At 44.8% G+C, this 16477-nt stretch overlaps 1 protein-coding gene across 2 annotated transcripts in view; it reads left to right on the forward strand.

Moving 5' to 3' along the window:
* Positions 1-16477, forward strand: part of LOC147904818 (peroxisome biogenesis factor 10-like) — a 96180-nt gene that overhangs the window by 55074 nt on the left and 24629 nt on the right. For both annotated transcript variants that reach the window (XM_087395614.1, XM_087395623.1), the window contains exons 9-11: positions 1401-1534; positions 1801-1892; positions 2110-2186. In XM_087395614.1, coding sequence (XP_087251740.1) covers positions 1401-1534; positions 1801-1892; positions 2110-2186 — 303 coding nt within the window. The remainder of the gene's footprint in view (positions 1-1400; positions 1535-1800; positions 1893-2109; positions 2187-16477) is intronic.

The raw sequence follows: 16477 nt of genomic DNA on the forward strand, positions 1-16477 counted from the left end.
GGATATATTCCTCCACCATGTATTCACCTTCTGTAGGCTCCATCTTTTTGGGTCAACATGCAGTAGTGAGTTAAATATCCACAGCTGCAAATAACACTTGCATAAATGGCTCGTCATGCACAATTCTTGCAAAAGTCCACTACGCTTGAACTCACTAATCAATGAAATCTAGTTTCCCATGGGATTGAAGAGGGCTTGCTTATAAGCCAATGGGTATGATAGTTTGCACTGGCCTTAATGTGAGTAAGATCCTTGTTCTTGCAAAGTTTGATTGTATCGGATGGGTTGGACGTGCGTATTTCCACATTTCTTACCATGCATCATGCATGAGTGTTAAAAATATGTATCAGTGTGCTTCTAGCATATGTGTGTGTGCCGGATGGGTATAAGATTTAGGGTTGAGGGTTTCCTAGTTCCCTCTCTACCTTGCTCCCAAGTGGCCCGCAGGGTGTAGATGATGTCATACCATTTTTTAACGAGGGTGGCTGCAGTCCGAATCTGCTGCCTCATCACGAAACTGCAGCGTGCTACGCCGGATGCTCGAGGCAGTGATGCTGGCCACCGTCTCCTAGATGCCATCTTCTAGAGAGAGCTGAGGTCTCCAGCAAGAGGGAACGACTGTGCCCTGGATATCTAATTGGGTGACACTCAAGCCAGCTATCTTGTAGGCTGGAGAGACCATCTCAATGGGGAAAACATGTCGCTCCTTTGTCAACCAAGCTGCCATGCCCCAAGTGCTCCACAGAGCTTTTGAGGCTTGTATGGAGCATTTGCACCCAACTGACAGTTCGCTACTCAATGCTAGTTTTAACAGTATTATTTTTTCAACCTTCGCGTTGAAGTGGAGGGTCATTTCTTTAGCTTTATATAGCTATTTGCATTTCAAAAGAGTGCTTAAAGCTAAGTAAACAAAACAACGAAAGACAAGTTGTAGTATCTTTGAAAATGATAGATTTGTAGATGTGCTGGAGAATTTGCCAGGGATTTGTGAGTTATGTTTTTTGAAGCTTTTCACGTCTTTTCTCAACATTTCCTCTTCTGTCTATTTTGAGTAGATGATTTGATTCCTACACTAGTCTCCTATTTTGGTGGCGTGTAGCACCTTGCAGCAGATTCTGGCACATTAACTCTAGTAAAACCTCACAAATTTACATTTGAGTACCTGTCTCATGGTAGAAAGGGGAAGTTTACTCTGGTCAGTGCAGTGAGATCTGTGGTACTAATCATGTAGTTATGCCTGTTGCCATATTGGAGCTCTTTTCAAGGATTTGGATATCCTAATTCCAGAGATCTGTATCTTTAAAAATCATGTTGACATGAATTAAGCCAAATTCATAAGGTTGAAAACTTCTCATGTGGAAATTTAGGACCGTCAACTTGGGTTTTGATCTTGATCACAGATACCACATGCTGGGAATCTTTTTGTTAATTCAGCTTTGTATAACTGGGAGCAACTGGCTACAACAAAATGTTATCCGTGTCCTTGGAACATCGATGGAATCACAGCCGGTTGGTCAATCTTTGATGCAAACAGGTAAGCTTGCTCATTCATGAAAGCTATATGACTATAAAAGACAGGTTCAACATGGCCTTGATTTTTTCATAGGGGTTTCTAGGTGTAATTGATCAAACCTTTGGTGTGAAAATTTTATTACCGGCTTAGATTGGTCCCCAGAAATAGTACTCAAACCTACGTTAAAACTGCAATTGTCCAGCCTCCAATGTGTATACTATGGATAACTTAATATTATTGTTGTGATAATTTCTGAAGAGATAATAAAGATCATGATGAAATGATAGGATTTCGAGGTGTTCCAATCTTGGATGAGGATTCAAATCCAATAAAGGGAAACTGGTTTGACCCTGCAACAAGTGGCAAAGCTACAGCAGAGGTAAGAGTCAGTGCTATTATAGATCTTGTTTGCAATGTCTATGTTAAAGGTAATAGATTCATGCTTGACATCACAGTTCTGTTTGAGTAAAATCACATGCCATTTAGTATTCCAGCACCACAATTCGTTCCTCTATCATCTAGAATTGTATTTCAAGCATTTTTCTTACTTTGGTAACGGGATTGAAAAGTTGTTTCATCTTGTTCATTGTTGACAGAATTTAAGTAAGTGCCCACTTTGCTTGAGTCCAAGGCAATGGCCTACAGCAACTCCTTGTGGGCATGTATTTTGCTGGTACCCCCTTACCCTTCTCTCTCTCTCTCACACACACACACACACACACACACCCTTGTCTCTTGTTCTTTAAATGTGTTCCTACATGAAAACGATGCTAAAGGCATTGTGAGTATACATGTCACACCCTTTACCCACCCCAAAAAAGAAAAAATGGTTTTTGCATGATGCCTTATGAACTATGCTTATCATATGGCAACTAAGCTGTATCTTGGGGAGAAGCACCAGCATTGAGATGCTCTCATAATTGGTTGAGCTTTCTTAATGGTGTTAGCTTGCATGCCTGTGTGTGTGTGTCTGGATGCACACGTTCTTAGGATCAGCATGCACACGTTCTTAGGATCAGCAATGGGCTTGCTTTCTTTCTTTCTTTTTGGTTGCAAAAAGTAAAAGTCTATCAAGTAGCACAATATGATGAATTCCTGTGAGAACCTCTAAAAAATCAACTAGCCAAAAGGTGAGGCTGTTGTAACCAATCCAGAGAGTGGGAATGCCTCGAAGGCCCTATGGCAGTGTATGCGAAAAATAAACCGTGGTCCCACTCTCTCATGAAATCTGCTCTCCTGGCTGCGGCTACATGCGATCTTTTTTCTCTTTTCTAAAAAACATCACGTGAAAATAGACAGATGCTTTTAATGTCAGGGATCTAAATTATCTCCACACTTATGTATGTCTTCAAGTCTTGGCTGGGTGAAATACTGAGCAAGCTCAGCTGACAATTCCTTCCCATTCTTGCACATACTATCTACTTGCATTTTGCCTAAAAGGGCTCTTATCATACATCATCTTGTTCTCTAATGAGTTTTGTCCTCACATGGGCTTTCCTCCATTGTTATGCTCAACCAATAGAAGAGCCTTGCATCTCTTCCTTGAACTTGCACAAGGGATAGAGAAATGCAATCATGTGAAATGCCCTGTTGAGATTTTGGGAGACCCAACGAGATGTGTGGGACTGCCAAAAGATTCAGAATATTCCTTTTTGTGCTGCACTTGCAACATTAGAAAGAGGGGAAATTACATGAAATTATCTATCAATGTTTTTGGGAGACCTAACAGGATCAATGGCATAGCGAAAGCACAACTTGCTGGAGCTCTGAATGGAAGCTTTAATATGCAAGGGACAATATATTTTCCAACATAATGGTCTTTTTCATCATTTATAACGCTTTCAATAAGAGCTTAAACACTTCGGCCTTTCTAAAACTGTGAAACTCTAGAAGATGACAAAAATTGCCAAAATTCCCATTTTTCCCAAATGTGAACCTGTTGCCACTTTTCCGAAATTGTAGGCTTTCCCCAAAATATGTTTTAAGAAAGGCATCTCATTTTAAGATAAAATATTTTATAAAATATCTACGCATTTTGGAAGCTCATATCTTCCAATTGGAGTAGAATCTCACAAAAACCAACAAGACGACTTGCCTTTCTCTTTTTAAAACACAATTAAAAAGAATAATTTTGTAACACTTTGGAAGTTCATATCTTTCAAATGGAGCAAAATCTCACAAAGACCAACAAGGCACCTTTTGTCTGTCTTTTGAAGACCCACAAAACAAATTTTATCTTGGAGCAAATTTTATTATCCTGGGTCCCAAATTTTCAGTGCGATCTTCGACATGAGATACAATGCTGAAAAAACTGTCCAAAATAACTTTTCCTCTTTTCTTTTGCATGTTTAAACTTCTTAACATTTATTCACAAAAAACACGTAAAATCAAAATCGCAGTGCTTAAAGAGATTTTAAACTCTCTCATATAGAATTTCCTGAAATGAAGCGGTCTTAACATACACATTGGCCTTGCAAGATGTACGACATAGGCATACAATGATAGGATATGAAAACGTGAATAATCAAAATGAACTTGAGGAAGGTGTGGAGTGGCATGAGGTCATATCATTGCTGAAACCACACATGGGCCAGAATGTGCATGTTCTCTCAGAGTTGCCCCTGATGAATAAGAAAGGCCATATCCTCTATATTCCCGAACATATTACTTGTTTTAGAGATAAAAGTGCTTCGTAATAAGGTATATATTGAGAACCTTATCAAGTGGAAGGGATCACCGGAGGAACAGTCATGGTAGCCAGAAAGGATTGTGCAGGACCCCCCACCTTTTGCCAGGCTGATCAACAACAGTTTGCTGTTCTGGCACCTATATGACAGCCACAGCATGAAATTTTGTGGGCGAAATTGTACAGGAAGAGATGACTGTAATAAAAGGGGGAAAGAGGCCTAGCTAGGAGTAGTCCCAGGGGCAAAAAGAGAATTGAAGGGCTAAAAAAGAGATAATTGGGGGGGAAGGGGGGACTACATCTTTCCTCAAATGTGGGTACGTTTTGATGTGGCACTGCTTAGCTAATCTACAGCTTCCTCTTGATTTCTACTTCCATCTGCTCCATATACTTCGCTCTCTCTCTCTCTCTCTCTCTCTCTCTCTCTCTCTCTCTCTGTCTGTCTGTCTCTCTTCCTCTGTCTGTCTGTCTGTCTGTCTGTCTGTCTGTCTGTCTGTCTCTCTCTCTCTCTGTGTGCCCCTCTTAGCCCCCTCCCGTGAGCCTGAGGCCCCTGCGGGCTACCCCTCAGGCTGCCACGGGGCTGCCTTGCTGCCCCTTCAGCCCCAGCCCACTCCTGCGACCCTCAGGTCCTTGCGGGCTACCTCAAAGGCCACTGTGGGGCTGCCTTGCTGCCGTGCCAGGCCCATACGCCGCTGCACAAGGCCCCTGTTCTACTGTGCCACGTAGCTGCCAGCCCACCGTGGGCTGCTGTTGCCAAAGACCCACCATATGGGTGCTACCTCCGCCATTAGGTCATAGGGGTGACGGTCAGTGCTCGCCTAAGGCCCAATCAGGCCATAGGAACTGCCCACAGCCCCCATACAGGCTGCTGGGGCTGCTCCCTGGCCTCAGCCCGCTGCTCTACCTCTGATCCAGCCAGCTGCAAACCTGCAAGAGATATCAAGAAGTACAAGAAATTCAAGAACTGGGCCAAGAAAGTACAACAAAGGAGACTCCACCAACATATCTACAAAATGGAATACTGAAAAGACAAAGGAAGGACAGAGAAAGATTGCCAACATGCTTGAAGACCACCCAGGGGAGTAAATATGTGAATAATCTCTCTCTTCATGCACTATTACACTTCTGCAAACAAACAGGGACAAAAAAGTGATTTTGCACAATGCCTCTACGAGGATGTGTAGAGGATACTTGGCGGATACAAGCACTTGAAAATGCCATGACAGCAAACTCAGCTAGGACAACTCCAACTAATACATCTAATGTCCTCACTAGCCTCTAGAAGATATGCCTCGCATTGATTGAGAAAATAGTCAATCTGGAAGTTACAAATGTAGCCCTCCTCGCAGAGAAGGCACATGTAGATAAAACACTAGTTGAGGTGAAGAAAGCGGGAGGGAAAATGCAAGAGGAATGGAGAAAGGAAAAGGTCAAACGAGATGAATAGGAGAAATAAAAGGCTGGGTGGATATCTGAAAAACCAAGCTCCAAGACAAGGTACATGCTTTGGAGATTGAAGTGCAACAACTGAAGGACATGAACGTGACTCCGGAGGGGAATCGTAAAGCCATGGAGGAGCTTAAAACAGAGAATGCCATTCTGAAGAAGGATGATTGCAGCCATGCAAGCAACAATGTAAGGCACACATGCTGAACTTAAACAACAATCAGCGAGGGAGAGGCTAAGATGATGGAGTGGAATGATGTAGTTAAAAAAGGCACAACATCCCTAAAGAAAGAGTTTATCTCTGAAGCTTTAGAGGAGGAAAAGAGAAGGGCCGACAAGGCACTAAATGTCTTGCTAAGGGGCCTACCAATGGGAGACACCCCAATGGAAGATGCCAAGGTCTTGTTTATGAAAATGGGGAATCAGTCTCACTTGTGAGACAGATTGGAGGGTCGGCAAGGCAAAAGCACCAGGAAGGCCATTAGTGATGAAGCTCGGGACTGCATTGAACAAGTCCACCCTCATGAGCATGAGGGCAACCTTGAAGGGGACTAAGATCTATTTGGCTGATGATCTCACTCTCCTACAACAGAATACCGGAGGGAGGGCATGATATGGGTAATGGCAGCAAGAGAAGCACGGAAATGGGCTGCATACAGGGATGGTAAAGTGATCATCTGAGAGAGAAGAGACAGGGAGGAGAAGGAAGATGGGGGGGAGGAGAAGGAAGATGGGGAGTTATAACGGTGTCAGGCCCATGGGATGAGTGCACACAGTGGACCGAAAATGACAATGTGGAATTCTAATGGCGCACTCTGCCGATCCGGGAGGGTTCTTGGAAACATACACTGACAAAGACATGATCTTATACACAGACACATGAGAGCCCAGAGAGAGTACTGTTGGAGATAAGTGCACACTATTTCCTAGTCTACATTTGTCTAAGTCTAAGTCTAAGTCTAGTCTTGATGTCTTGAGTATGTGCCATGTGGCACTTCTACAATTATCCCATAAACACTCTTGCTTTATGTCTTGTACTTTGGCCCATATATTCAATGGGTCACATCATTGTAATCTATCAGTCTAGCTTGTGTCTTGTCTACACTCTTCTCAAGGTATTTCTTGTTTTTCAGTCTAGTTATTTCATTTCCAGTTTCTAGTTCTAGTTCTTGCTTCCATATTCCAACATGGTATCAAAGCATGTAGATCCCCTCTCCTCTCCTCTCACTCTGCTGCAGCCATAGCTTCGTCTTCTCCTTTCAGTTTACCTCTCTCTCCGACATCTGCCCCAAAAAAACCTGCGCGCCATTTTTCTGTCTCTGCCCGCCAGCTGCACCGCCCTCTTCTACGCTTCTGCTGGCCGCCTTTTCCCCTCTTTCTGTCCCGTCATTGCGCTCCAGATCTGCGCGACAGATCTGTGTGTATCCCGCTTCAGATCTGCCCCAGATCTGCGCAGCTCAGCCACAGATCTGAGCGCCAGATCTGCGCAACACTCTGCTGTCACGACAGATCTGCGCAGTCTAGCACCCGTTCCTGCTATCCGTACAGTTCTGCGCAGTCGTCCGTACTCTGCACGACATCCGTACGTCGTCCTTACTCTGCATGACATCCGTACGTCGGCCGTACTCCGTACTCTGCTCGCCGTCGTCCGTACATCGTCAGTACTCAGCTGTCCGTACAGTCCGTGGAGTCGTACGACTGTATGGAATCCGTACCTGCACAGGTCGATTTTTTCCAGATGCTGTTCGAAATCTGCTTCATCTACACGAAGATCTGCGCCCTTTTTTGCACCTCTACCTCTGCCTGGGATTAAGGTACTGTGCTTTGCCTCTCTCAGTTTGCTGAGCAGTCTCTCCTTTTTTTGCTGGTTCCTCCTGCTTCGATGGGCTGTCATATGCTATGGCCTTGATAAAGTGGTGAGAGAACCGGCTTCTTGGATCTCTCCTCTCATTTATTTCTGCAATATTGTAAGGGAATAGACACTGCCCTTGCGTCCTAGCAAGAGGTAAGACCTTCCCACATGGCATCTTCCTCTCATTCTCTCATATCTATCGACAAATTCAATGGGACCAACTTTCATACTTGGCAGATCAAAATCAAGTGCCATCTTATGAAAGAAGGTCTTTGGGACATTGTTCAATGTGTTGCTCCCGAAGGTCCTTCTGAGCAAGTTGTCACTGCCAAGAAAGACAAAGCCTATGCTATTATATTGCTCGGCCTTGGAGATGATTACATTCATCACATCTCCGACATACAGTCTGCTCCTCCAAGCATGGATCACTTTGGATACCCTTTTTGGAGCCCGATCTAAAAACTCTAAGATTGCACTTATGATCTCATTCTTTGATCTACATATGCAGGAAGGAGCTACTATAGCCTCTTATGTCAATTATCTTCGCAGTCTTATGGTTCAGTTTGCGTCAGTCAAGTCTCCTATCTCCGAAGATATTGCTATTGCTGTGCTTCTCAAAAGCTTACCTGACACCTATGCTACTCTTGTCACTACCTTCAAGTATCATAATAATCCTTCTCTTGAGGGTATCATCAATGCTCTCCAAGAGGAAGGAAGAACTCAACAACGAAAGGTAACTGACACTGCATTTTTAGCAAAGAAAGGAAGTTCTAAGGTAAGGAAGCCTTGCACCCATTGTGGCAAAACTAATCATATGGAGAAGGACTGTTTCAAGGCTCATCCATGCACCATTTGTGGCTGTGATAATCACCGGGAGAGGGACTGCTACTCCAAAACCTCTACATCAGCTCCTGCATCTACCTCAGTCCATGTTGCTGCAACATTTCCATCAGCTGATCCTGCTGTTCCTTCCTTACATGATGAGAAGTGGCCTTTCTGATTACTTCTATGTCTTGTCTACCACCTTGACCACCGATGATGTAGGTCAAGGGGTTCTAGTGTCTTGGTCTTTCTATTTGTCTACAGTCAGTCTTCTGTCTATCTAGTCTTGTCTGTCTGTCTATTTGTCTATCAATCTGACTGTGTTTTAGATCCATCTTGTCCCTACCCTTGTGGACCCATATGAGGATATCACTTGAGGAGGGGTGTCTCAGGATCTTTTGTCTGTCATATTTTCTATCTTGTCTCTCAGTCTATCAATCTTTATGTCTGTCTTCTAGTCTTGTCTTTCTGTCTTACTCCTAGTGTCCACTTAAGGAGGGTGTTGGAGATAAGTGCACACTATTTCCTAGTCTACATTTGTCTAAGTCTAAGTCTAAGTCTAGTCTTGATGTCTTGAGTATGTGCCATGTGGCACTTCTACAATTATCCCATAAGCACTCTTGCTTTATGTCTTGTACTTTGGCCCATATATTCAATGGGTCACATCATTGTAATCTATCAGTCTAGCTTGTGTCTTGTCTACACTCTTCTCAAGGTATTTCTTGTTTTTCAGTCTAGTTATTTCATTTCCAGTTTCTAGTTCTAGTTCTTGCTTCCATATTCGGAGATAAGTGCACACTATTTCCTAGTCTACATTTGTCTAAGTCTAAGTCTAAGTCTAGTCTTGATGTCTTGAGTATGTGCCATGTGGCACTTCTACAATTATCCCATAAGCACTCTTGCTTTATGTCTTGTACTTTGGCCCATATATTCAATGGGTCACATCATTGTAATCTATCAGTCTAGCTTGTGTCTTGTCTACACTCTTCTCAAGGTATTTCTTGTTTTTCAGTCTAGTTATTTCATTTCCAGTTTCTAGTTCTAGTTCTTACTTCCATATTCCAACAAGTACTGCCCACAATGACAAGATACACATGGGAGTTAGCTCATAGAAGGGAACTGAGGAGAGAGAGTGGGGTACGAGGCTCTGGGGGTATGGCTGTCCTCTTCAAATCACACTTGAGACCACTCATATCTGTGATATGGAGAGAGGAGCATGCACGACATATGTGGGTACAAGTCCAGCTACCAGATGCCCGACTGATCTTCATTGCAGTGTGCTACTTTCCCCCAGACACATCATCCTATGCACGTGAAGTTACAATAGGGGGACGTAGCCCATATGAGGCGATACATGATGACACCACACAGTTCTCTAGGCAGGGAGACACCCTCCTAGGGGACTTCAATGCACGGACAGGAGATAGGCAGGTGGGCCTCCTAGACTTTGCATATGTGAGAGATCCCCACATTGTCCTCCCTGAGTTAGATGCAGCAGAGCTCGGGATACTGAGACACTCCGCACATGTGATAGGATACATGCGACATCTACTTGAGTTGGGGGCAGTCAATGAATGATCATCTATATTATATAATGGTCTATAGAGATGGTCATCATCTAGGGGACTCATTCAGTTTCCACATGGCGGTGGGACAAGTACAGTCTACCTACTGGCGGCCCCCCCCCCTCCCCCTCGGAGCTGACCACTATGGCCTTTCGTATCTTTGCTATTATGCTAGCCACAGGGGGAGCTCCTCCCATTTTTGCACGTGTCCAGATCCACTTTGACCCTACCCTCGATCCAATATATGTGAGTTATTTAGCCAGAATTCTTCTTCCCTACATGGAGATGATAAAGACCTTGCCCACGCCTTGGAAACCCTTGTCTCAGTTGTACAGGATGCAGCCACCAGATCCTTCCCCGTCACGACCCGATCCACACGGGAAGATGTCTCAGAACCCTTGGTTCGACGACGAGTGCAGAGAGGCGAGAGCACACCTCACATGGGAGTGAGCCCTGGGCCATTTGACGTCATCTGTGGTACAACGAATCTTTCGGTGATTGGCACGCCGTAAGAGGCGGGCATTCCTCACGCACAGGATGAATGAGATTATCAAATCATTCTGAGGAGGAGATCCAATTACTAGATGGGGGCTTCTATCGGAGGGGAAGCCACCTATTCCCATCATTGATCTAGATTATGGCACACTTATGCATGCTCTCTCTATGATGTCCCGATGCAGACACCACCGGATATGTCCTCTATGCCTAGGTCCACTACCTGTCACTTGTTTACTACACAAAATGCCTCTATGCCTAGGCCCACTACATGTCACTTGTTTACTACACAAAATGTTTGGCTGTACTTGGCCGGCTACACGACCAAAAGGCGCAAGATCACGAGGGCCTACAGACTAAGCATTTTGCACATGGGCAGGAGGTATTAGCTCCGGTTCTAGCACAGATGTTCAACCATGTATGCCATGGCTTCCCACCTGCTTGGAGCACTACCACTATTGTTCTGATACACAAAGTAGGAGACCCCATGGATACTGGGAACCATCGCACCCTCATGATTGGCCACACATTGGCCAAGTTTTATGGATCGGTACTAGAGAGGGAGCTCAACATTCACACAGAGGCTTGGGGGCAGCGGGCAATAGGACAGGTAGGATTTCAGAGGCAGCATTCCACTCTAGGTCACATCCTCACTTTGAGGGCTATCATTCAGGAAGCGAGGTCCAGACACACACACTTGCTTTGTAGACTTTCAGAAGGCCTTCGACACGGTCTTGCGATCTCGCATGATCAGGGGATTACAGATCCCAGAGACATTGATTTGGGGCGTGATGAGACTATATGAGACTGTCAGAGTGAGTTTGTGCCCCCGGAGGTTTATCGGATTTGTTGAGAGCACGATAGGGGTGGCCTCCTCTCACCGACCGTCTTTGTACTCTACATTGATGAGATTACATTCTTTATAGATTGCCTAGGGGGCGAGGGATCACTACTGGTGGCTGACCTCATGATACAGATATTGCTATACGCTGATGACATCGTCCTCATATCAGCTTTAGCAGAGGGGCTGTAGAGAATTTTGGAGGCCCTAGAGCTGTTTTGCAGAGAGAGAGAGAGATCTAACAGTCAACCTTGGGAAAACCAAGGTTATGATCTTCAACATCTCCCTTGCAGTGCTTCACCGACATAGGTTCATCTACCGAGGTGAGCCATTTGAGATAGTGCAGTCCTACACATACTTGGGAGGAGTCTTCACAGGACCCATCTTCACAATGACTCATGCAACTAGGGCACGACTCACACGTGGGCAGCGTGCTCTGGCTTGACTAGAGAGGCATTGCTTTCAAGCACACTTTCAGGATCCACCGACGAAGGGCTGGCTTTTGGACACTTTAGTGCAGCCATGTATGGAGCATGCTTCTGGAGGAGTGGCAGAGTGGAGGAGATTTGAGCGGCTACTAACTCCCCCGCTGTCAACAAACTCTAACTCACGGTCGAAGTTAGCGAGCGTTGAGTTTGGATAGCAAGCTATTGCTATGATTCTGTGAATCGACGTTGGAGAAGCTACTAGATCGTGTGAATGGCAAGGCTCACGCTCTGCACTCGAAGAACCCTAGGCAGCGTGACCCTTGAACCTGCGTCGAATCACGCAATTGCAACGATACACGAATCTTCGATCAACCGCGATGACGACCACCGGAATCTACCTACACTTCCTTTCGCTACTTCCGATCGATTGTGATGTCAAAACTAGAAATCCCACCTCGTCGCTTCTTGACACACAATGCAGGATCGTTCCATCCTTTGCTCTGATACCAAATGAAACGAACTTCCTACTTACTACAGCAGATCACGGGAGTAGCACCACAGAATATCCTCCCAGCCAAATCCTTGCTAGAGTGTGAGAGCTCACAGAGAAATCGAAAATCCCAAAATCACATGAAGGTCTATTCTCTTTCTCTCACTAACTCCAACAAGCCCCATCTCCCTAGATGAATCTAGATGCCACATGTCATCATCATAGGGCCTTTCCTAATGCATCTTTTCACCCCTCTCTTGGGATACTTTAATTTCCTTTGCCCCTAGGCACATTGCTTGCATTAGGCCCTTAGCCTTAGATCCACCTAGTTTGGTGCTATCAGCCCTCACCTAGGACCTTGACATTAATTCCCTCCCGATCATTTACATGAAGCGCAAACAAATATATTACAAACGTAGATCCTTAAGGGAAATTTCGACTGATTCTTCCGAGGTCATGCCACCTTAGCTAGAGCGTAACACTCACAGTGGCTTGTATGGGCTACATATATTTTGTATCTTGTCTCATAGACCCACGAGGTCTCCTGAAGACGTTAATACACCTTTCTTCCTTTCTTTCTCTCTCTCATGGACTGGTTTTGAGAGGCTATAGGTCATGATGTATTCCCGCATGATCAGACAGAAGAGATGCACTCCACATGAAGTAATCCTAGCAGAGTTTGCAGAGAGACCCTTCCACATAGCTGTCTCTTTCCAAATCATTACCTCTGTAGATCGCATTAGATAGTTCGGATGGACAGATGCAGGGTCAATAGCAAGATGACAAAAAGACCCTCAAGTCAAGGTCCACTCAACAATATAGGTCAATGAGGACTCTGTCACCACAATGTAAATATCCTAAGTCAAAGTACAGTTGACCATTTATCTGATCGTAATTAAAGAGTTTTCATATGTGTTAATTATGGTCAAAGAGTTCTTTTAATGGTCAAAGAATTGACTACGGTCAAAGATACTTGACTCTGGTCAAGTAAGCTTGACTTCGGTCGAGGAGACTTGGTTTATTGCCAAGAGGGTTAACTACGGTTAACCAAGATGTGCCAACTTTGGTTGGAGAGACTTGACTATAATTAAGGCGCCTTGACCCTTGGTCAAAGCCTTTAATTATGATCAAGAGCGTTGACTTTGGTCAACCAGAGAATAAATATATATTTTTATATTTGTTATGTGTGCACATGTGTTCAGTGGGGATGCCCACCGTGACTAGAATTAGTCCACAGTGTGTTATTTGCATGCAAAGCGCTAACAATTAATGGATACCATGGTGGTGCACTTTAATTAATTGTTGCAGGTACTAGGAAGAGTTATTTTCCTAAGCGCAATGGAGCCTAACAAGAGTCTAGGAGGCGGTTCACGTGACCAAGTGCTTCGAAGACTCCAGAGTTGCCCTTAGTGGCATGTAATTAGGAAAGTAATGTAGAAATTGACAAGTGGCTGGTTGCCAAGAAGCGGAGCGTGAGAGCTCATGTAATTGGAATTCACATTTGGATTTTGGATGAAGAGCTTCCATGCTGAACTCATGTAGTGCATTTTTTCTCTCTGATGAATAAAAACCTTCGGGGGGGTCCAGCCCGACGATTGTCCTGGGCCCTAGTGTATTTGTTGAGAGAGGGAGAGAAAATGAGAGTGTCTTTGCTGTCTTTTACGAAGGAGGTTACATTGGTATCAGAGCAGGATTAAAGGCTTTCTCAAGCCTTTGACGATCCAAGCAGTAGCTTAGGCAAGGATGTGCAAGGAGTGAGTTTGCTGTGCGCAATGGACAGGGCGTTATTCTGCGTATGAACAAAAGCTAACGGGGGCCCTGAGTCCTGACGAGTAGCTAACGAAGGCAGTTGTGGAAGCACTCCTGATTCTTGCGTGGGTATGCCTGGGTAATAGCTGGCCTGAGGGGGGTGTACATGTGAAGCTATGGAGAAGGTTCACGTAGGCACAGGCTTTGAGGGAGCGCACGGGTTGAGTGTAATCTTTGACTCATGGTATCGACGGACAACGCAGGCTTCATAAAGCTTTTGCTATACAGCGTGTCGTGATGCGAAAGCTCCTGTAGCTAGAACTGGTCCAGGCGTGAACTGATGGAGAATAGATGGGTCGGTTACGTTGAGCGTTGACGGGATTCGTCTCACGACGATGCCTGTTCTTCACGTGCGGTGTCATGGTGCTGAAAGTTTGCAGGGGCTCTGCGTTGATGCTGATGTAGAGCGCTGATGTCATCTCTGTTGACATGGCGCACATGTGGCAGGGGTAGTCTTGATAGGTCAGTAGACTTGTGGCACACAGGTGATGTGGCGACCACACGTGTGGGATGACGTGGTAGCCAGGTGGCATGCATGTGCAGGTGCTGACGTGGCACACGTGTGGATGACATGGCAGCCCATGCTGGCAGACAGTTCAGTGGATGAAGTGGCAGGACATGTGGCAGCTGACCTGGAGTGCCAGCTAGACAGTTGAGGTGGCAGACTTGAGGCTAAGCTAACCTAGCTTTGGTTAGTGGACTGGTTAGAAGTCCAGTTAGTTGACCCAGTCGGACCAGTCTGGTCACTGTAACCAGACTGTGACCAGTCCAGTTAGTCTAGTTGCAGACTTACCAAACCAGAACTAGTGAGTCTAGTTAGAGTAACCAATAGTTACCCCTCTGGTGCAGAAATCAGAGAAAAATCATAGATTTGCACAAGTAAAGGAATGTATGCCTTTGTGCTCAGGAAAAGGGAATCAGATGCATACTCAGTGCTTTTTGCAGCAGCCAGAAAAGGGGCAATATAGTTGTTGATGCCTTGGCAACTTTGTGGGTATATGCCTTGAGTTGACAGCCTGGTACTGGCATAGATTGTGAATGCAAGACACCTCTTGTTGAGGTAATATTTCTCTTTGAAAAGCAAAGGCAGTGTGCATCAGTTGCATACACAGTGTGTGTGAGAAACTTGCAGATCTCAGACGAGTTGTAAGAAAATGGCCCAATCACCTATGCAGTGGGATTCACAAGATAGGGATGAACATCCAAGATAGAGAAGTGTGCAGCAAAATCAGCAAGAATTTGAGTAGATGGTACGCACCCATATGCAAGAGATGGAAAATCTCAGAAGGGATCCAAGAGCTCAGCATTTGTTTCAAGTAGAAAATATGCCTAATGCAGCTTATGATGTGCCAATGCCAGCGGCACACTCTCGTGTACAGCCCGAGAGAGAGGGATCTCATAGGGGACGGTCTCATAGCAGGAAGAGATTGAGGCATCATCACCGATCTCCAAGTCCTTCACTGTCTAGCTCGACTTATGTATCTTCTTCTTTATCAGAGATAAACCATCCAGGAAAAGAAGGAAACACAAGAAGTTTAGGAAAAGCAAGTCTTCCAGAGAGACCAAGGAATTCAAAGATGGAGGTAAATCTGTCAAGTTTATGACCTGTAATGGGCAATATGGTCATACAGACAAAGCATTGCAGTTCATCAGGTAGTTTGATGCTGCATTCGGTATAGAAAAGTTTTCAGAATCCTCTAAGTTAAGAATGGTCAGTTTGCACTTGACAGCGACGGCTAGTGCATGGTGGAGTGCACAGACCACATATGGTTCATCCCCAAAGAGGTGGAAGGACTTCAAGAAAGCCTTCTACGAGCAGCTTATGCCTAAACAGTTTAGAGATCATGTTCTTCAAGATTGGGACAATTTGCATATGGATGCAGGAGATACAGTGGATGTGTACAACCAAAAGTTTTGGGATGCTTATTTGCAGGTTGCACCTTTCAAAAAGATCTCCAAAAGAACCCAAATGAGAAAGTACAGAGTAGGTCTTAGTCCAAGAATTCAAGCAGTAGTGAATGCTTTGGGGGCAAAGAACCTTCAAGACCTTATGCATTCAGCTTCAGTAGCTAGTCTTGTGCCGTTACAAGATCCATCCACAATACTATCCTTGCATGCAGGAGGTACTGAAAGGAAGAAAACTGATTTTTCAATATCAGAAAAGAAAGAGTATCCCGAGGTTGAAAAGAAAGGGTTTCAGTCCCAGAAGCCGAGGGGTACTCAGTTTTTAAAGTCATATAAAGGCAAATCCCCATTCACTCCTGAATAGATAGCTGAATTCTGCAGAGATGGGAAATGCTTTAGATGTGGGAAAGAGGGGCGTATGGCTGCCCAGTGCCCTGAGAAGCCTTCGGGTTCTAAGGAGCAGAAAAAGCCACAAGTACCACCGAGGCCAATGGTGGGAGCAGTCCCAGATGTTTTGGGTAGTACCTCAAGCCCAAAGGAAAAAGAGCTTTTGCTATCATGGGGAAAGATAAGAGATCAGCAAGCATTAATCCTATTTGATCCAGGGTCTACAGACAATTTCATA

Source organism: Dipteris shenzhenensis, chromosome 2, assembly GCF_047967505.1.
Source record: "Dipteris shenzhenensis isolate YYH24624 ecotype China chromosome 2, Dip_SZ_1.0, whole genome shotgun sequence".
In the NCBI taxonomy this organism is placed as follows: domain Eukaryota; kingdom Viridiplantae; phylum Streptophyta; class Polypodiopsida; order Gleicheniales; family Dipteridaceae; genus Dipteris; species Dipteris shenzhenensis.